General features: G+C 40.2%; 1 protein-coding gene across 3 annotated transcripts in view; it reads right to left on the bottom strand.

Annotated features, from left to right (window-relative positions):
- The window catches only part of LOC149232657 (putative proteasome inhibitor), a 126608-nt gene extending 104767 nt beyond the window's left edge, over positions 1–21841 (bottom strand). For 2 of the 3 annotated variants that reach the window (XM_089379472.1, XM_089379474.1), the window contains exons 1-3: positions 21526–21841; positions 21176–21374; positions 20523–20669 (exon numbers count right to left, since the gene is read on the bottom strand). In XM_089379472.1, the coding sequence (XP_089235598.1) occupies positions 20523–20669; positions 21176–21374; positions 21526–21691 (512 nt within the window). In that variant the 5' untranslated portion in view covers positions 21692–21841. The remainder of the gene's footprint in view (positions 1–20522; positions 20670–21175; positions 21375–21525) is intronic. The other variant, XM_089379473.1, reaches the window with a different exon arrangement.
- Between the last annotated feature and the right edge of the window lie 1307 nt (positions 21842–23148).

The following is a 23148-nucleotide window of genomic DNA, read 5'->3' as shown; positions in this document are numbered from 1 at the left end:
CAGCACTTTCTTGATAGATCTAGGTTTGAAATTCACCATAGTATGGTGCAAATATTTAGACCAAGATACAAATCTTCAAGAAGGGAATGATATTCCAATGTCCTCTATAGCATCATACACGAGAACTTGTTCCAACAATGAGCAAGGTCCATACTTCCTTCAGAATCAAAATTTGTCCACGGATCTTGTTCATAGAGATTATTGCTCTTGCCCCTTTCAAATTTAGTAGCTTTGTCTCCTCAAAACAATTATAGTAAGGAATTCTGGAAATGACTAAGACTTTCAAGCACTTTGGCCTCTAGCACTATAAGTCAAGTCATGTTTTCAGATCTTCAACATCCATCATCTTCAATAGAGACTGCTTTATGAAAGAGAGATGTCTTCATCAAAAAAATATAGCAAGCCCTCAGCATACTGAGTTATTGCTTCTTATATAAGTAGTATTAGTAATGAATTATGGAATTCTTCACAACCTCATGACATCAGAAATTTCTCAATTTACCTTGCAAGCATAGTATTGCAACTATGCATTCTCAGCTGAATATTCTGAACCAAGTCCGCTTTCAAAAGCATTATAGCAGTAACAATAATTTTGCCCTTTACAAGGACAACTTCAGTTCTTCTCAAGAGAACTTCGATCTCAAAACTTGATGAGGAACTCAGCCTCTTCTTCATTGTAAACTTATGAATGCCCTTTCAAATGTCATGTCAAAATACTTTATGAAAGCAAGATGTCCTTATGACATTCCAATGTCCTTCTTAGCTTCCTCTGGTTCCAAGTAACCTTTTCAGATGCTTAGCAACAGTTACAATCAAGCAATGGTACCCTAGTACCAGCATAACTTAACTAGTACAATAATGATCACATCAGTACAAAACAAAGCATCTTTTGTATACTTGACAAGAGACATTATTCAGTCACACGATATCTCCATCGCATTAGAGACAACATCCATACAAAAACTTTAATCAACATATCGCACTTCAGGATGCAAGACTATCCCATCACAAGTATATGAAACACACTTGGTTCATCCTCCTATTAGCATGGCTTATCTTGCCTTGGGGTAGGCCTTGTGTATGATAACATTGAGCTTCACAAGTACTTGGATGATAGCATGTAAAAAAAAAACTTTTTTCACTACATACTTGTCATGTCTCTTAAGACAAAATAAGGTCATTGAATCAGTCATATGCAAATGTAGATTGGATCAAAATGTGCCATGTAGTTCCATGCTTCTCCTTGTCGATTAGGTGATGTCATCAGAGAAACAACATATGCTCTGTTAATCAAATATATAATGATTAGTAAGGGTTGTAACCTGCCTCCTTGTTGACTGGTGCCATGAAATTAGATAATGCAGCTCTTCCATTGAAACCCTCCAGGAGAACTCTCTTCACCAGCTGAGGCAAACAACCTTCAATGATACTTAATGATCCTTCACAGGTATAGAGAATACTTAGAACTTGTCACTCTACAAGATTTGGCATGAACCTGGGTGCTGCTTATAGACTCCATAATTAAAGGATCGTGCTTCTTGACAATTTCTTTTACAAACAGGTTTTTGGCATACTTCTTTTGTTGTGTTCTTTATAGCTCTTGTTTTATCAGTCCTTGTAGCTAGAACAAGACTTTAATGATACATGAAATGGTCCAGATATTGAAAACACTTCAACTTTATGAACCATGAAACATCTGTCAAATTCGTGACCTAAATGTGTAGTGTCTTCCATAATCAAAGGATTACAAACCACTTTTTGCAAACAAATTCTGGGTTGGCTTTTTCATTGACAGAGGTCCAATTTTATCTTTTGTGTATGAGAAAGACAAGCTGCAGAGGTTCAATCAGCAATCATGAGCTGAACACGCCCTTGTGATGATGACCACACTAAGGAGTTTTCTATACAGTACTAAGGCCGCACCGACCTGTACAGCCATATTAAAGAGACTTTCTGCAGTCAAGAGAAATTTGAAAATCAAAACCATTGATGTTGAAACTTCATTCAGCGACAATGAGTTTTAACTTTTGTAAAAACATAGTGCCATATCTCTCATACTTCTTGATGATCACTTTGTGCTGAGGGAAAGGAATTCATTATTGCCTTTCTTTTAGCAAGTTTCCCCCCATCGACTTCAACACGTCATCTGAGGGGTGATCTAGAAGTTGAGCACCTCAGTGGTCGTTAACCTCATTGGTAGTCACTTTACATCAATGTTGCATGACTCGTACTTGTATAAGACTCGTCACACTATTGACTCGTCGATTCGTATAAGACTCAGGAACGACCCATTTAAGACTCGTAAAAATACAAAAAAACATTAAAAAATGTTCCACCAAGGTTCCGGGACGAGGGGGCGCGGGAGCGGCCTATGCAAAAGCTCCCTACCATTTTTTAGGAAACGTGGGGGAGCGTCAGGGTCTTAAAAATTTATAAATATAAAATATAATTTATTAATTGAGGCCACTATAACAATTTGGTTTGAATTGAAAAGCTGCAAAGCATGATCATTGATATGAATTCCTGGAGCAAGAAAGCAATGAATTTGAAAATTTACACAATCCTTCTTAGAAGAAAACTTAAACAAAGAGAGAACTGTCCTTCTTAGAAGAAAACTTAAACATAGAGAGAACTCAGAACTATAGTGGATTATGTATAATGATTTTGAGAAACTGGACTTCTAAGTTCTTGACATATTAGTTAGGCAGGCCGTAGATTTTCAACTGATAATATTAATATATGAATAGCCTATTTGGCAATGCTTCCATAGGACTAGCCCATAGGTCTGATATACCTTCACAATTCTGTTTTAGATACTGCTAACCTAGAGAAAAAGTCTAAAAGAAATCATTTTTGGAACTTGGACTAAACAGAACCTGGATGCTTTTTCCACAGGTAAAGACCATAGGCCTAATATAGTAATAGGCTGACTATCTATTGTTTATTCAGTTCCCAGGTAACCATTGCGACAGCCATAACCTTGTGCCATAGATTTTTCCATCGGCAATCTCATGCAAAAAATGATAGACACGTAAGTGGAAGTTACTTTCTTCTTTTCATGTTGTTAGACTGCTTAGTTAGTTTCCATTTTACAGATCCTGCTGGTTTCTTTCTTTGAGCGAATGTATATTTTGAACCCTTTAAGTTCTCATGGGATCAAAATTAGATGTCAGGGCAGAATTTTGAGAAATCATATAGGAAAGTAGTTGGGTGGCTGGTGGAATATTAACATTCTGTATTTTATTAGGTCTTATTATATCAACAATATTATATTTCAGTCAGGTCTCATCAACACAACGCATGGTAGTCAACGAGGCAATCTTTTAAGCTTTTACAAGTCGGATTTTTCACCCATACTTGTGGTTAATTGGTTCCTGGAAACAAAATAGTCAGATCCACTTTTCAGAACATGTGACAGTAGGCTCTTTTCCTAAACCTACTATCACTATGAACGGGGAGAGCCCATATTGAACCGATTCAAGGTCTTGGTTTTCCTAGCTTGCACTTTCAACAAATTGTATTAATTCACTGACTTTTTTTAGGTAATTTACCTTTTGTATACAATTCCTAATACAATCAATAATGATACAGGCACTGTTTATTAAAATCCGAACAGTGAAATCCAACACTGTGAGTGGAGCGCTCAGCGAACTTGCAAACGCTGTGAGTGTGTTGTTCATGGTTCAGGGTGCCGTTTTTATAACATGAAACAACAATTTTCCAAAACCCTAAACGTTAATTAACTCTTAATTAAAGATTAAGTTCAACGTTTAGTTAATTAAAATGGTTTTTAATGCATTAAAGGTGTGCCACGTCCCCCCACGTCCCCTCTCGCCCCCCCTCGTCCCCCCACGTCCCCCTTTTCGGAAACGCCCCCTCAGGGAGGTGAAACGTTTCCTTGGCACGTCCCCCTGAGTTTCCTCCATTTTGGGAGCGTGGGGAAACGTCCCCTACTCGTCCCCAAGTCCCCGGAGCGTGGGGGAGCGAGGAAACTAGACCCCTGGGGGGGGGGGGGGGCGAGTCCCCGGGGAACACTGTAATAAAATATGGTAAATTTTAAGCTCAAAAAAGAAACTAATGACAATTCCAATCCTTATAAGTTATAAAAACCACAATATATGCAATAATTCATAACATCATCTCATATATATAAAAGTACACCATAAAATATTCGATTTTTGTAAGCAAAACATTTAGATACTAAATAAGAAAAGGACTCATGATTCCATAATTAAAACAAAAATGTCTGCAAGTTCAAAATTCAAATACATGGCATAAACGATAAATTATTGTCTCATAACAATCTTGAGTCTCATCACTCATGGACAACTACGCCTACAATAAGCCCTCATGGAACTAGTGCTAACATCGGAAGGCTGAAGCAACTGTGAGGCAGGTGTATTAAGAGTCTCCATTTGAGATGGCAAACTACAGAGATCCTCAGTCTCTTCATCAAGCCAACTCAAATCAGGGGACTCCTCCTCCACAACCCAATCAGACTTTAAATCAATAGTATCCAATAAAATTGGATTTGTATCCTTTGGTTGCACTTGTTTTATTAGCATTCGAAGGTTGTAGTAGAGATGAAAACCAACTTCTCCAACCTCTCATGCTCCAACTTGTTTCTCTTTTTGTTGTGGATGTGCTCAAACACTAACCAATTGCGCTCACAAGAAGAAGCAGTGCAGGGTTGACTCAGAACTCTGATGGCGAATTCTTGTAATTGTGGTGCCTCAATGCCACAATCTATCCACCAATGAGCTGTAAAAAATAACAACAAAGATTATTAGTTTGCAATGCCAAACATATAAAAGAGAACTAGCAAAATTACAAGCTAAGTTCTAACAATTTGCACTTACAAGGCATTTTCTTGTCCTTTACATACCTCGTTGTATGTTGATTTTGTTTTGAATATCTTGATTCAAGAAAATCTTCTCAATGCATATCATGACACCTCTCATCACCTCAGGATCTCTTTGAATGCTAGACCCCTCATTATAGAATAAGCTCAGATTGTGATATGCTCTTGCTGCATGCAATGGTGAATGTACTTGCCTATCCCACCTAGAATCAATAATTTTCCATATAGGGAGATATTTAGATTCGTTTCCCTTCTAGAAAGTCTTGATGGCCTCTTTGGCCATGTCCATGCCCTCATAAATATATCCCATTGCAGGTTTTTGTCCATCCATCAATCTCAAGACTTTCACAAGGGGCTCAGTGAAGCTGACAATCTCAATGACTTTGTCCCACAAACTATCACCAAAGACAGATGCTTTCACAGACAATGCTTCTGGTTTTGTGCTATCTTTCCAAAATACCCATTGCTAACTACAAAACATTCTTCTCAAAGCTTTGTACTCATACAAAAGGCTTTGGAGGGAAAGAAAGTTTGTAGCAAACCGTGTGACAACTGGGCGACTAAGCTCACCTTGTGTGAATTCCCTCATAAGGTTCAACACCCAAGCATGATTATAAATATACTTGGTAATTTGTTTGCATTCTTGCACAACATCTTGCACCGACTCCAACTTCCCAATGTCCTCTAGTATCAAGTCTATGCAATGGGCAACGCATGGAGTCCAAAAAATGGTGGGATATTTGGCACAAAGCAACCTTCCAGCTGCCACATAATTTGTTGCATTGTCCGTGATTACTTGGAAAACATTTAGAACCTCAACTTCCTCCACCACATCAATCAACAATGTAAAAATCAAATGTGCATCTTTTACATTTGCAGATGCATCAATGGATTTTATGAACATGGTTCCCTTAGGGCAAGCTATAACAAAATTTATATTGTTCTACCCCTCTGATCTATCCACCCATCAGACATAATTGTACAACATGTAAATTTCCATGAGCTTTTAATGCTCTCCAACCGTTCCTTGACACACCCAAGCTCCTCATCTAGCTCTTCCCCCCTAAGTACATGTTAAAATTGGACAACTAGGTCCAAACTCCATGTTCTGATGCTCAGATTAAGAGGCTAATATTTTTGTTGGATTCCTCTTTCTGAGAGGTGTAAAATCCATATAAAAATAGTCTTAATCCGATGAGCAGAACTTATATTTTGAATTTATTATTCTTAATAAATTATATGTGCAAGGTCAGCCAGTTTTGTAATGTAGGCTCACATGCCCAACAGATGTGTCACACACCCTCATTGATGGATATATATATATACAGGAAAAGTTGAAGAGAATTTGGAACACATCATAACTCACATCTTCCTCTCTCATCCTAAAAGTACGAGCTACCAGGAGGGTTGTTGTGACACATGCTGGGCTGACTGACCAAAGGAGACTTTGCTGGTTGAAGCATCCTGTTAACCGCCGAAACGAACACATTCATTTTTCTTGTTTCTGATTTGTCTTCTGTAAGATCTGCTTATATGTTCTATCTGCATTTTGCTTATCTACTTGTATGATTGCTGTGAGAAAAGTGAAATTGCTCTTAGCATAGAACATCTACAAAACTTTACATGGTATCGGAGCTGAGGTGAAGACAAACTCTATCTATAGCAATCATCATCGAAGAAAATGGATTCTTGAGTGATCTCCTCCTCTCCACGTCTTGGGTTTTTGGAGAAGGAGAGATCATAGAATACGCTGGCCTAGATGATGCCCTAGCTCTCAGGCAGATGATGCCCTAAATTACAGCAATATGAAACCCTATACGCTGGTCATGAAGACTCATACGCAGTCTTGGGTGCCACAGTGATCAAGCTGCAATTATGAAGAGGTCATTACGTATGATACAGTCATAAAGGAAGCACAACATTCACGATATATATGACACCTTAATTATGCACAGCATACAGTCACGCAGGAAGTATATACGCACTTCATGATACATCATGCAGGAAATTATGTATATGCCATGCTGTCATATATATATATATATATATATATATATATATATTGGAACGCAGTTATATATAATATCACCATACAAAATAGCCTAATCACTCTGAGCGTACGATCTACCTGGTCGAAACACATCGAAATTTAATGCACAAAACAGTTGATCGTCTGTTTTCGTTATACAACCGCGACGGACGTCTCCAGTTTTCCGGATTTTGTTCGCATAAAACCGTGCATTACGTGTTCAACGAATTCGGAGTTAAACGGATTCGCGTGATTGCAAGGCACACGCAGGCTTCACTCTCCCCTCAAATTCTTCACGTTCTATGCGTCCAATAGTTGCATTGAATTTGGGTTCAGGCTTTAACTCAACACATCCAAACTGGGCAAGAAAGGAATCTGCGAAATCCATTGTGGGCAGTGAAGGAAGTGGGGTTCGCAGGTATCTAAACATTTGGAGGGCAATCGACTTGAATTAAAGAAGATATATGCCTCAGGAGTCGGTTACGAATCGTCACATGGCAAAGCTTGGGACGGATCCCCAGCAAATCAGTTGGGATGAGTCTCTTACGTTCGACGAGGTCGCCAAATTTTTCTCGGTCCCCATTGCAGAAGCTGCTAACATATTAGCATGTAGCCGCAGTGATAACAAGCACGGAAGAACCGCAGGTAGAGTCGCATGCATAACATGAAGCCGCAGTGAGCCGCAGTTATATATGGAAACGTAGTTAACCGCAGTTATATATGGAGCCGCAGACATATATGAAGCCGCAGTGGGCCGAAGAGATCCAACGTATATGAAGCCAAGCCGCAGTCTGGTATATAGAACAGCTGAAAAGAATTACACGCAGTCAATGAAGGTCACGTATACGCTGGAGCTAATATGCCAGTCACAACTCTAATGCACAGGTCATGTCACATATATATATTCATATACGCTGAAATACATTCTGAAGAAACATGTGGAGACCACGCACTTGGAACGCTGTCATATATCACAATCATATAATACGGGGAATGAAGATATTTATTGGAACGCAGTCAGGATGGAGGCAAAGATGCGTAGACACATATATATCACGCAAGCCCTAGATCTGGCAGCGTGGTTTATGCTGTAGCACGTAGACATATAATACGCTCTCTGAAATCCTCATTTGTATATACGCATAGCATCACGCAGCTCATACGTTGTAATGGAGGCAATATATACGCACAACATTACGCTGTCCATACACTATAATGAAGGCAATACGCACAGCATTACGTTGTCCATGGAAACCTTTATACACAGTTAATGAAGCCACAGTAAGACCCTATGTGCAGTCATGGAGACAGTCATACGAACTCAAATACTTTTGATGTTTTGAAGAGCAGTTACAGGTATACGCAGTTAAGGAGAGACAGACTTCTCATATCCGCAAACAGAAGAAGATTCACATTAGGGCTTGACTGCACCTCGGTTGGGCATTAGGTGCAGTCATGGCAAAATCTCAGGTACATGATCTAATTCGATAAGGACGCAGCATTAAAGATGAATCTCAGATCTCATACTTTGTAGATCATGGATGGATGAAGGAGAAAGGACTGCGGATAAGGTTACAACATTAGCATGAAGTCTGTGCTATTACTGTCGGCATATACATAAGTGTTTTTGTGCCCTTACTATCCTCACTGTCTGGGTCTAATTGAGATCATAGTAATCCTGTAGTTGCTATCTCAGTCTTAGCATTGATGTGATCATGTTGGAGAGTATTTAAGTGATGACTGTGTTTACTGCACTCTAAGCATAATCTACAGTGATAAAATGGCTTACCTATAGCAGCCCTATCACAATGAACAACAGTGATAGAATGCCATCTGTCATGGCAGCAACATGATGATGATGTACATGATGATCATGGACATGAAGGGCAGCATGATGATGGATAAGATCATGGACATGAGCAACGTGATTTTGGAAATAATCATAAAGGTGTATGTAAGGGTTGTGCTGAAGGAAAACATACAAGGGGACCTTTCCCCTCAAGTGTCACAAAGACATCTGAGATATTGCAACTGGTCCATTCTGATCTTTCCGGTATGTTGCCTGTAACATCCCTGGGGGGATGTTCTTACTATATGACATTTACTGATGACTTCTCTCGCAAAACCTGGATATACTTCTTGAAGAAGAAGGATGAGGCTTTCATGTGGTTCCGTACCTTCACAGCCTTGGTGGAAAATATGACCGGAAAGAAGATCAAGATTTTGAGGACTGACAATGGCACTGAATATGAGTCAAATGAGTTCAAAGACTTTTGCAGAGAAGCTGGCATTAAGAGGGAGACTACCACTGCATATACTCCTGAGCAGAATGGTGTTGCTGAACGCAAGAATAGGACTATTGTGGAAGTTGCCCGTGCCATGCTATGTGACCAGGGTCTTCCAAAGTTTCTGTGGGGAGAAGCTGCAAATACTGCTGTGTACATTCAAAACCGATGCCCTCATTCCGCTTTGGACTCCAAAACTCCCGAAGAGGTTTTCTCTAGTAAGAAACCTGATGTCTCACATTTTAGAATTTTTGGATGTCTTGTCTATTTTCATGTGCCGAAAGAAAAGAGAAGTAAGCTGGATGCTACTGGGAAGAAAGGAATGTTTGTGGGCTACAGTGAGACTTCTAAGGCATATAGAGTCTATGTACCTGGTCAAAGGGAAGTAGAGATAAGCCATGATGTCACTTTTGACGAAGATGCTTCCCTGAAGAAAGTAGTAGATCTTCCTAGATCTGAAGAAAACCATGAAGAAAGACCTGGAAATCTGGAAGAACCCCAGGATGAGACTATGCCTGATGTTGAAGGGCCAATGGACCCTATTGATCCTTCCCCTTCTCTCAAAAGGAAGGAATTGACTATGACGATATATTTGCACCTGTGGCTCGATATACCACCATCCGATCCATCATAGCCCTTGCTGCTACGCAAGGATGGAGTCTTCATCAGATGGATGTCAAGACCGCTTTTCTGCATGGTGCAATAAAGGAAGAGGTGTATGCAGAACAACCTCTGGGATTTGAAGTTCAAGATCAAGACACTTATGTCTGCAGGTTGAAGAAAGCCCTCTATGGGTTAAAGCAAGCACCCAGAGCTTGGTATGAGAGGATGGATAGTTACTTGATGAAGCTGGGCTTCACTCGAAGCAATGCTGATCCAAACCTTTACTTTAAGGTTGACAAAGGAAAGCCTCTCATTCTAGTGCTGTATGTGGACGACCTCTTCCTGACAGGTGATGACCCTCTCATTCATCAATGTAAGAGGGAGCTTGCTGCTGAGTTCGAGATGAAAGACCTAGGACTGATGCACTATTTCCTAGGCCTGGAGGTCTGGCAGAGACCTGGAGAGATTTTCCTTTCTCAAGGAAAGTATATTGTGAAGCTTCTGGAAAGATTTGGGATGGTGGACTGTAAGTCCGTGTCGACACCAATGGAACTCAACTTTAAGAAGTTGAGTGGCAGCGCTGCAGGGCCTATCTTGGCCAATCCTACTGAGTATCGTCAACTCATAGGAGCTTTGATGTTCTTAGTGAACACCCGTCCGGACATATGTTTTGCAGTGAATACTTTGAGTCAACAGATGGTTGAGCCTCATCATTTTCACTGGGTTGGTGCCAAGAATCTTTTGAGATAACTTCGGGGCACGATAAACCATGGGCTGAAATACACTGCCGGGAGTGTGATACTCCGGGGATATACTGATGTCGATTGGGCTGGCAGTGTGGTGGATCGTAAGAGCACATCTGGATGTTGTTTCAATCTTGGTTCTGCTTCGATCTCATGGATGAGCAGGAAGCAGAAGTCGGTGGCTTTGAGCACCGCGGAGGCCGAATACATTGCTGCTAGTATGGCCTGTTGTGAAGCAGTTTGGTTGAGGAAGCTCTTTAGTGAGCTGTTCCAACATGTGCTAGATACCACTGTAATACTCTGTGATAATCAGAGTGGGATTCGTATGACTGAGAATCCTGTGTTCCACGAACGATCCAAGCATATTGATATCAGGTACCACTTTATCCGGGATATGGTACAGCGAGGCGCCGTAAGGCTCGATCATATAGGAACTGATGAGCAGGTCGCGGATATTCTCACTAAGCCCCTGGGGAAGGTCAAGTTCCTAACCTTCCGTGAGAGTCTTGGTGTCGTGGAAAGACCCTATGATGTGGGTCCTGTTGGACGATGAGCTCTGGGAGCTCTGGGGGGCTTTGGGGATAGCTTCTCGGAGCTATAAGCACTCATAATGCTTCTACCCCACCCTTGTGATTATTGAGCTGGTTCGCCACTCATTTAATCTGTGCCCCGTATGCATCCTACCCATTGAGTTCAGGGCTCATGGGAAGTACCTCTCATTTGGCCAATGAGGTGTGGAAAAGCTAGAGACTATTAGCAAAGACTGATGGACGCATCAGAGTTTGCCGTACTCTCTATCTAGGATGGCATGGTCCAACCACTTGATCTGGGATCAAGATTTGTGAGGTCTGGGACCTCTGGACTGATTATGTCAGTCGGGGAATGATGTCTTTGTGACTGACCCACTTCTGTTCTGAAATAAAGAAGCCAGCAAAGCAAGTTTCGGCGGGATGACTCACGATGTTAATTGCACTAATAGATGGAGTTCTCCCTAGTTGAGAGGGAGTGTTAAAATTGGACAACTAGGTCCAAACTCCATGTTCTGATGCTCAGATTAAGAGGCTAATATTTTTGTTGGATTCTTCTTTCTGAGAGGTGTAAAATCCATATAAAAATAGTCTTAATCCGATGAGCAGAACTTATATTTTGAATTTATTATTCTTAATAAATTATATGTGCAAGGTCAGCCAGTTTTGTAATGTAGGCTCACATGCCCAACAGATGTGTCACACACCCTCATTGATGGATATATATATACAGGAAAAGTTGAAGAGAATTTGGAACACATCATAACTCACATCTTCCTCTCTCATCCTAAAAGTACGAGCTACCAGGAGGGTTGTTGTGACACATGCTGGGCTGACTGACCAAAGGAGACTTTGCTGGTTGAAGCATCCTGTTGACCGCCGAAACGAACACATTCATTTTTCTTGTTTCTGATTTGTCTTCTGTAAGATCTGCTTATATGTTCTATCTGCATTTTGCTTATCTACTTGTATGATTGCTGTGAGAAAAGTGAAATTGCTCTTAGCATAGAACATCTACAAAACTTTACAGTACATTATAAGATGGCGCTGTTAGGATATTCTGACACATAGGAAATAGTTAAGTACAACTTGGTCTAGTATAGAGTTAGGTATAGAGTTAGGTAAAGTGTGTTTCTTTACCGTTGTACATTTTGTAACTTACAATCCGACGGTCACGATATGTAGTGATCCGACGGCTCATTCTCTCCTCGGTATTACCGACACTTGATCCGTGGCTTGACACCCAATTGGTCCATGATTTCTATTTAAAGCGCATGGAGGGTCATTTGTAGGGTAATCCGTGCATGAGAGAAACATATGTAAATTTTCATTCTTTTATTAATAAATTGCCTGAAGTGGCCGCGTTGGCTCAAGCCGTGGACTGTTTCCCTATTTGAGGGTTTTAACCACGTCAAAAATACTGGTGTATTGATCTGCGATCTGGTTGTGAGCGGTGTCCTTTGGTGTTCTGTCTGAGGAACTTACCCTGTAAATTCCTACATGGTATCAGAGCTATTTGAGGGTCGCGTCCGTTGGTGATCCAAATCTGAAGCTGGTAGAACTGCATCCGCCTGTTGTTTCCTAGATCTATTGTTTCTGACTGCTTTCGGGCCGAGAGGACTACTCTGTTGTGTTGGGAGCATCTGTTCCAGTGAGGAACCCCTTTCGTTTCACGCGAAAAGGTTTCCGGTAGCCCTAGCTGCGTCATTTTTAAGATCTGGAGGTATACAGTGTTTATTTGCAGTTTACTGTTATTTTCTCTCTGTTTATTTCGGTTTCGGTTTATTTAGCTTTTTTATTACCGGATCTATACCTTTCATTTCTGCGTATGCTCTTTGCCCTGCGACTCTGTGTGATCTGGGACTCTGTGTGATCTGGGCAAATCAGAAACAGAAAGGAAGGATTTTTCTCATGCGTATGCTCTTTTCCCTGCGCCTTAGGGTGATCTCGGAAAATCAGAAACATTGAGGAAAATATTTAGTTTCCGGCCAAAGCTAACTTTGAGCCGCAAGGTTCATTTTTTAAAATATTTAGTTTTTCGGCTAAAGCTAACTTCGAGCCGTAAGGTTCGTTTTCTTTGCATGTCCGTGTTGGGTTTTGTGTTTTTTGTTTTGTAGGGAAAAAGAGTCTTCTCAAAGCAAGCACTCAACCCAAAGCATCACCTCCCCCCCCCTCTCTCTCTCTCTCTCTCAAATTTTTTGTATAGCTCAATTGGTTCAAAGCTATTCTAAGAGAGTAGAGGTCTTGGGTTCAAGTCTCCATTTTGTGGGGGCGGACTTTTTCATTTCCGCACATTCCCGCACCTCATCGGCAACTTCAACAACTTTTTTTCAAAAAGCCATAACTTCTTCATCCGGAAGCCTTTTTCAGATCCGTTTTTTTTAAACCAGCCTAATTTTTCGAAATCTATCTATTGGAACACTTAGTTTCAGCATCTTTAGCTTCAGTTTCCGTTGAAATGGAAAGTCAATACCAAGTTACCCTTGACAGCACCAACTACTTCCAATGGTTGGCCTACATTGAGGATTTACTTAGAAGTAAAGGTCTCTACAGAATAGCCTCAGGCCAAGAAAAGAAACCGAAGGATGAAGATAAGGCTGCTAAATGGGAAAATAGGCAAGATCAAGCACGTGGATTGATAGGGATGTCTATTTCTCCAGATCTTAGATTCCATATTGCAGAACTTGATACTCCTGATGAAGCAATGAAACAAATCAATAAAGTTTTTGGGATTAAAAATGAACTTAGAGCCCATCAACTTGAAAATGAGTTGCTTACATTGGACCCTAATAATTTTTCTTGCATTGAAGATTTCTTGTCCAAGTTCAAGACCCTTAGATATCTCTTGGAAGGTGTTAAAATTAAGAAAGAAGATAGTAACCTTATTTATTCCATTCTTACAAAGTTGGGACCAGCCTACTCTGTGTTTGTTTCCACCTTCCATTCTACAAGAGAAGCCTTCATTTCTCAAGGAACAGACTACAAGTCCCCTTCCTTTGACTCTTTTTGTGATTCTTTAATAAGAGAACAAGAAAAACTCTTACACCTTGGTCTTCTTAATCTTGGAAACTCTTCCAAGAAAGCGTTAGCCGCCCAACAGCAACCAAATTCAAAGAATCCTAAGAAGTCATATCCTAAAAAGAATGGTCCTAAACCAAACAAGGGTCCTAAGCAATTTCAGCCCCAAAATGAAAAATCATTTCAACAAAATGATAAGACAAATAAAAACAAAGGGAAGAAGATTGATAGACATTGCAATTTTTGTAATCGAGATGGCCACTTAGAATCAAAATGCTTTAAGAAGATGGAAGCCTTGGAAGCAGCAATGAAGAAGCATAACATCCATTTGGGGCAATCTTCAACTCCAACTTCATCTTCAGGAATGGCACTTTCTGCATGTGGTTGTCAAGCATCTCGGTCTGGCTATGCATTAAATGTATCTTCTTCTTCTCATTCTCATGAGTGGCTCATTGATTCTGGAGCTTCTTATCACATGGCCAAAAACAAAGCCATGTTTTCTTCTTTAAATGATTGTAACACCAAAAATATATATGTTGGTGATGATAGATCTCTTAATGTTGTAGGGACTGGAACTGTTCATCTAGACAATGGTCAGTTTAATGATGTATTATGTGTTCCAACCTTATCCTGCAACCTTCTATCTGTATATCAGATAACTCATTCAGGTGAAGGTAAAATTGTTGAATTTTCACCTCATGATGTTGTAATCAAGGACTTAAGAGATCCTAAACAGATTTTGGCTACTGGCATTGCTGATGATTCTACAAGGTTGTATAAGTTTCACAACTTTGGGTCATCAAATCTTCCCTCAGTATTTGTTGCTCATAACGATGAAGTGAGCAAACTTTGGCATGAGCGATTTGGTCACTTAAACTATCGCTCCCTTCAACATCTATGTAAAGAAAATATGGTGACAGGTCTTCCTATGGTATCCTGCAGAGATGGTGTTTGTTCAGGATGTGTACTCGGAAAACATCATCGGCACAGTTTTGAAAAACGTGCCTCTTGGCACGCCTCAGCCCCTTTACAGCTTGTGCATAGTGATTTATGTGGTCCACTTCCAGTTGTGTCATTCTCTGGCTGCAAGTATTTCTTGATGATTTCTCCAGACGCACTTGGGTATACTTCTTAAAACTCAAGAGTGAAGTATTTAACACTTTTTTGGCCTTCAAGGCCTTTGTTGAAAAACAATATGGACATCAAATTCTTAAGTTAAGATCTGATAATGGCGGAGAATATGTTAAAAACACATTCATCAACTATTGCACTGAGAATGGAATTCAAATGCAACATATTGTTCCATATACTCCACAACAAAATGGTGTAGCTGAAAGGAAGAATCGCACCTTAAAGGAAATGGCTAATCGTATGCTACAATCTAAAGGACTTGGTCTTAGTTTTTGGGCAGAAGCAATTTACTGTGCAAATTACATAATAAATCGCACTCCTACTAAGGCTTTAAAGAATATCACTCCAGAAGAAGCATGGAGCTCAATCAAACCAGATGTAAGTCACTTTCGTGTTTTTGGAAGTGAAGCGTGGGCCCATATTCCAGATGAAAAGCATAAAGCTTTAGAACCTAAGAGTGAAAAATGTACTTTTGTTGGATATTCTGAAGATGTCAAAGGCTATAGACTTATTCCATTTAAGTCCAAAAATGTTATCATTAGAAGAGATGTAAAATTTGATGAAAATATATCGGCCTGCGAGCCTAGTCCGGCGGATGTGCCACCTCTCCCTATCTCTTCTACCTTTGAAAACATTTCTTCTTCAGATGATGAAAGTGAGGATGACAATCCTCCCCCACCATCTCAGGATCCTCCTTCAGCTCCTGAGCTTCCAAAATGGGTTCTTGCTACTCGAGATGCAGCAGGTGATCTTGCCGGTGATCCTACAGATCAGCGACGCACACGTTCTCAATTCGAGAGAGCCTCTTCTTTACTGGCTCAAGCTCCAGTAAATTATGATCCTGACACCTTTGCAGAAGCTTCAGGCCATCCAGATTGGGAAGCAGCTATGAATGAAGAATATCATTCATTATTGGCAAATGATACATGGGATCTTGTTCCTCTACCAAAGGGACGAAAACTTGTTAGATGCAAATGGGTTTACAGAACCAAGTATGGACCAGATGGGAAAGTTGATAAACATAAAGCTCGTCTTGTTGCTAAAGGTTTTTCACAGGTTGAAGGCATTGACTACACTGAAACCTTCTCCCCTGTTGCCAAAATGAATTCTATCCGCCTTGTTCTTTCCCTTGCTGCCTCGTTCAAATGGGAAGTCCATCAGATGGATGTTAAATCTGCCTTCTTGCATGAAGAAATCTACATGGAACAACCCATTGGCTTCATAAAAACAGACTCCAGCCTTGTATGTCGACTTCAGAAATCCCTTTATGGTCTCAAGCAAGCTCCTCGGGCTTGGTATGCCAAAATGGATAGCTTTCTTTTAGAATCTGGCTTTTCTAGGTGTCATTCTGACAATACTGTCTACACCAAGAAAGTGGGCAACTCTCTTATCATCCTTGTTCTTTATGTTGATGATCTTATCCTTACTGGTAGTGATCCCAACCTTATAACCATGTGAAGTCTAGCCTTAAAAGGAAAGTTGAAATGACAGACTTAGGACACTTACACTATTTTCTCGGTCTTCAAGTCTTGCAATCCAAGGAGGGTATTTCTCTTTCCCAGTCCAAGTATGCCTGTGATATTCTACGCCATTTTCACATGGAAGACTGTAAGCCAGCCCCTTCTCCCTTTCAGTCTGGAGTCAAACTTTCAGTCACTTGTACTTCTCCTGAAATTGATGCTACCTTATACCGTCAACTTGTAGGAAAACTTTTGTATCTAACCCATACTCGTCCTAACCTTTCCTTTGTTGTTGGCCTTGTTGCTCGGTTCATCAAAACCCCCGTGAAAGTCATTGGAAAGCAGCTAAAAGAATACTTCGTTATGTTCGAGGTACAGTTCAGTTTGGGATTCATTACAGTGCCGAAGCATCTCCTCTATTGGTTGGTTTCACTAATTCCGATTGGGCTGGTGACCCTGATGATCGGAAGTCTACTGCCAGTTATGTGTTCACTCTTGGTTCAGGACCTACTACATGGGCTTGCAAGAAACAAGGTGCCATTTCTCTTTCATCAGCAGAAGCAGAGTATCGTGGTGCCGTAGAATCTAGTAAGGAAGCCTTGTGGCTTCGTCAGATCCTGTCAGAGTTTGGCTTTGAGCAGCAGCATCCGACTACACTTTGGTGTGATAATCAAAGTGCCATTCAGCTATGCAAAGATCCAGTCCAACATCAGCGCAGCAAACACATTGAACTGCACATGCACTTCATCAGAAAGCTCATTCACGACCATGTTCTTGAAGTGCAATATTGTTCAACAGATGATCAAGTTGCAGACATCTTCACAAAGGCTCTCACAGAGGCGAAGTTCACTAAACTTCGATTTATGGTTGGAGTTCAGGAAGTTGTCACTAAGGGGGGATAGGCTCTAGTGCGGCAGTGCCTCCTTCCTTCTCCTATTGTGTCATATTTGTAAATCCTTCAATCCTATCCCAAGTTGTTCTTAAGGGGGGATGTTAGGATATTCCGACACATAGGAAATAGTTAAGTACAACTTGGTCTAGTATAGAGTTAGGTATAGAGTTAGGTAAAGTGTGTTTCTTTACCGTTGTACATTCTGTAACTTACAATCCGACGATCACGATATGTAGTGATCCGACGGTTCATTCTCTCCTCGGTATTACCGACACTTGATCCGTGGCTTGACACCTGATTGGTCCATGATTTCTATTTAAAGCGCATGGAGGGTCATTTGTAGGGTAATCCGTGCATGAGAGAAACATATGTAAATTTTCATTCTTTTATTAATAAATTGCCTGAAGTGGCCGCGTTGGCTCAGGCCGTGGACTGTTTCCCTCTTTGAGGGTTTTAACCACGTCAAAAATACTGGTGTATTGATCTGCGATCTGGTTGTGAGCGGTGTCCTTTGGTGTTCTGTCTGAGGAATTTACCCTGTAAATTCCTACAGGGGCTTTGTATCCAGGGCCAACACTTGCAATGGCATCCACCATGGGCTGATAAAAATAAGACTTTGCATAGTTGAATGAAAGACTGTTATGGTACCAAAACCTCCTCACTGCCATATTTGCCTCCTTCCTCTTCTTTTCATTAAAACTATCCAAGGTTGGTTGAGATCCTGGAGTTGTACGAGGACTGAAGAAAGAAGAGGTTATACTCATGTTTGCCAAAACACTTGAAGAGGAGTTACCAATAACTAGACTTTGAATTTGTGTTTCACTCTGAGATGAAGATCTACCTATCCCAACAATCTCATCCTTCCTTTTTGCCCTCTTAGAACTTTCTTCTTTAATGGCTTCCAAAGCAGCTGCCATTTCAGTAGTGACTTCATCAAGGCAATTTTGACAACATCCCACACCATTCCCAGGAATTCTAGCTAGGTGGTATTTTAGCCTATTTATGCCTGCATGCATTGTGGCATTGCAATAATTGCACTTGACATAGTGATCATTACCGGCAATGATTCGTTGACCATGTGCCCATGCCGGATCACGAGACTTTCTAGAACCCTTTGGTGGCATGGTGACAGAATCTGGAAGAAAATAAATAAATTTTAAAAATATTTTTTGGCTTTTTTAATTTTTTGGTTTTCAAATTTTTTTTAGTTTGCAAATTTTTTTGGGCCACAGAGACAAAAAAAAGCTAAAATGAATACAAAAAATTTAAAAAAAATTACATGGAAAACATTCAAACAAGGTTCATGAAGCCTACCCTAAAGTTGGGTCTGATCTGATGAAGCCTCCTCTAAGAGCTCCTTCACTATGCAATGGAGTCACTCAACACTCATAGAAATTAGCCAAACACTCAAATGACAAGTGAATGACAAATGGAAGGAAGAGAGGTGCTTATAAATCATTTTCTTCCCTCCAATTTCCCTTTCCCCCCTCCACCTTATTTCCAACATGCATAAATAAAAAATCAAAAAAAAATTGTCTTTTGAGGGTCAACGGGTCTTATAAGGGTTCGATGCGGGTCTTATGGCAAACCCACAAGTCTTACACGGGTAGCCGGGTTTAATGAAATACACGCCGAGTCCGAGTCTTAAGCACGAGTTCTATGTGAGTGACCCGGCTCGCTATAGAACCCACCAAGACCTGCGGGTACCCGCGGGTCTTATACGGGTGGTTCTTCACTGCTTCACAGCTGACAAGGTCAATCATCATTAGGCCTTGATCATACGACCTTTGCTCACTGTTCGACTCCAATACATATTTCACGGCAAGAAAGTTGTGCTCATACCTTAGAGCCTGTTAGCCTCATCACTGGGTTCCTTCATGTTTGGTAGGTGCTTTCATCACTGGCATCTGACCATGTGGTTGCCTCCCATGTGTCGACTTCAACACATCATCCACAGGGAGCAGCATACAGGTTATGTGGTAGCAGGCTGTGATTTCGGACAGGCATGAGTATGGATGAGAACCCCTTTCAATCGATCAATCCGGGCTCATAACCAAGCTCCACACTTGTGCCTCTCTCTAGCTCTTGAATCCTATTGAATAAAGGGCTATTATATGACAAATGTCGAGTGTTATAGGACAAGCAACCTATCAAAATCTCCCAAAGTGCAAGTTTTTGTCTTAAGCGCACTAGGGCTTCACAACCAACAACCTTGACAAGGTCAAGCACCTCTCCCAGGTATACAACAGTTGAAATACCAACTACCTCTATACCTAGAGTGATCTCAGCCACAAATGCTCTGATATTTTGTAGAAATTTACCTCAATTTACAGTTCAAAACTTTAACCTCTTAACTAAATGTTTCCCAGATCTTAATCCTAGGAGTTTTCAATCTTAAGAATGTTATGAAATATAAGCAAAATAGCAACAATAGTGGACTATATGTCAATTTTCTTAGAAACCACAATCTAAGTAGATCTGGAGTTGAGAGTTTTCTGCCAATATTGATAGCTTTTTACAGACTTATATAGACATCTTTTTTTATCTTTGCTTTATACAAGTCCTAAAGGAACCATGTGTATGAAGCTAACATATATAATGCAAAAATGTCGGTTTAATGTATATAATGCAGATATGGTAAGACTTAAGTTAAAACATTTTAAAAATGGATTGAGTACAAAGTAATCCTAATGTTCTCATCAATACAAGATGTTGAAATGTCCTTAAAAAGGCATTTAGAGGCATTGCAAATCAATCTCCGGATTCTTTAAAAACAACCAAAATAAGAAATTATAGCCAACAGAAAAAGAAAGGCACAACCAAAATAAGAAATTATAGCCAACAGAAAAAGAAAGGAAGAACTACGGACGCGGCCATTTCTCTCACTCAAATTGAACAATCTACAGGGAATGAGTAATAGAAAATCAGTAGTTCCACACCCAGAAACAAAGAACAGAGAATTAGATAACATACCGCGTTGAAGAAGTATTCCCTGCCTTCGGAGACGATTCTAAGTTTGAAATAATGGAGGAATTTATTTTCTCGACAAGGGCGGGCAAGTTCTTGTAGTGTTCTGCATAGTTTTTACTTGTGCCAGACTCGGTTGTATAGTCAGAGACACTGTAACCAAAGAAACAAAATATATTAACATCCACGAAGGACCAAAATAGGTCAAAATAAATCAATGGGGCTGTAAAAGTAAAACAAGCATAAAATGTCATGACACCGTGCAATGCTTTTGTCTTTTTCCTGGGGAGCTATGGACCCCATTAACATTTTCTAGGCCTTATTCCCTAAAGCCCCCATGGTGTTCGAAGATGGGTACCACTTCACCTTACTCGTATTGTTGCCAGCCTAATGATTATCCAGTGAAATTAAAATACGTAAATCAAGTAGAACCGTTTCTGAAAATCACAATAATCTGTTATAGTTTCAGTGAAGAATAAAGAACTAGGTTTTCCTTCAGTCATTTTCCCCATCCAACAGAGACCTCAGACATCCGAGAATGAAAAATAGTTTTCCCTTTGGGTAAATAGGGTTCTTGAAAGAGCGATTTTAAATCATTTTTCAAGGCAATTTCTCCCCCCATAATTAGAGAAACTTAGAAAAGAACAGGATTAACATACTTTATCTCCAAATTGTAAGGCTCAGGATGGTCCTTGGCGTCGGATTCGGCCGTGGGAGCAGCGTCCACTACAAGCATGTCTCCTATAATCCAAGCCTTAACAATCACCGACTTAGTCACTCCATCATGACTTCTGATGTAACAGAACGCATATGCATCATCCATCTCATTCCATCCTTCAATTCCAACTTCTTCATTTCCTACAAAACAACAAGTAGGCAGTGCCTCAATTCCCTATTTCTTTTCCCACCGACTTACGACATACGAAATAGCTCACCGACTAAACCTGCAATTCAGAAATTGAACGAAATTTTATCCTCCATTGTGCTGCCAATGACAAATGATATTTACCCGAAACTGGCGATGATAATGATGCGGCTTGAGATCCGGTGGCCGTGAGGGAATAACCCGCGGCTAAAAAGGAAGCGTGTACTGCAAAAGCTACCCTATCGTGAGAATTTCTGAAAGACGGCCGCGAAGCCCTTATCACACCTAGCACAGCACTGCCTGTAGCCATTGAAGAAGCTCGTCTTGCTTGTTTTACCAACTCACACACAGTTGCTTTGCTCTTTCTCGCGTCTCGGCGTGCCTGTTTGTTCTCCGTAGGATGTCCGAATGGCTTGCTCCCCACGCTGTTCAAATCTCTAATCGGTTTAACAACGTGTGTAAGTTTATAATGAATAAGTCATGCATGTCAACACATAGACTGTCGAGAGACCGCAAAATTGGCGAAACGTTACACTAGCAATTGTGCCAAAAGATTGTTAAATGAAATTCGGGTATTTTGGTTTGAGTAAATAATATTTTCTTATGTTGGAGGTGTTTTTAGGGTGAGGTTTTATGAGTTAACACGGTAGAGATTTTTGGTTTATATATTGACAAGTTTGAGGAGTGGTTAAATTCGTAAGGAGGTGATGGTATTTATTTGGGCAAGTTTGTTATAAGGTTTCTTTTGTATGCAGATGATCTTATTCTGATGGCTAAATTGGCTTTTGGTTTGCAAGAGCACTTACTATCCCTTGAGCATTTTTGTAAAAGTGTGAGGATGCAAGTCAATATCAACAAAACGAAAGTAGTGGTTTTCTCTAAGAAAAGAAAACATAACTAGCAAAAGTTTTACTTTGAAGGCAACATTCTCGAAGAAGTTGTGGATCACAAATACCTCGGAATTGACTTCAACAAAAATCTAAGTTGGAATGGTTGTAGAAAGAAAAGAACTTTGGGGGGTTGGAAAGCATTTTATGCTTTTCAAAATAGGTGTAGGGAGACAGAGTTATGGGACTGGAAAACCACTCAAACTCTTTTTGGGCTTCTAGTGATTCTGGTGATTTTCTATGGTTGTGAACTATGGGTCAGTAGTACATCTGACATGCATTGGAGACAAATTGAGAAAATTCAGAAGCATTTGATTACAAACAAATTTCAAATTAAAAGTGTAGTTCCTTATGATATCTTGTTAAGTGAAACAGGGACTGCTCCTATTGAAGCAATTGCTATAGTGTGAGCCATAAGGTACTTAAAAAAAATTGAGCAAATGGAAGAGGGTAGATGGCCTAAGGTTGTCATTAAGGATAGATTGTGCAAGAGCTAAAAAACTTGGATGCAGCAAAATAACAAATGGTTTATTAAATGGGATATTTGCTTGAACGCGTGTCCCATAAGGAGCTAGGAAGAAAGAAACAATATTATATTGAAGTGTTTAATCCCACTCATAGTCATCAACCAAAAGCATACATAGAGGCCAATATCTCTTGGAGAGCCAAAATTCTTATTACTCAGTTAAGGACTAATTCTCATCAACTTCGTTGTGAAACAGGGCACTGGAAAAGGCCAAAGGAAGTGTGGGAGGAAAGAGTATGCTTTTTTTGTTCTTCCGGAAAAGTGGAAACAGAAAAACATTTCATTTTAGAATGTGAGGCCTTCAAAGACAACAAGGAAAGTTATGCAGATATGCTGACAGCTAGCTCTTGGGAT

This window comes from Pinus tabuliformis, chromosome J, assembly GCF_031772625.1.
Source record: "Pinus tabuliformis cultivar Carrire ecotype Pingquan chromosome J, CPIR1, whole genome shotgun sequence".
Lineage (NCBI taxonomy): Eukaryota > Viridiplantae > Streptophyta > Pinopsida > Pinales > Pinaceae > Pinus > Pinus tabuliformis.
Note: the sequence above shows the minus strand (reverse complement) of the source record. Positions and strands in the feature narration are given on the sequence as shown.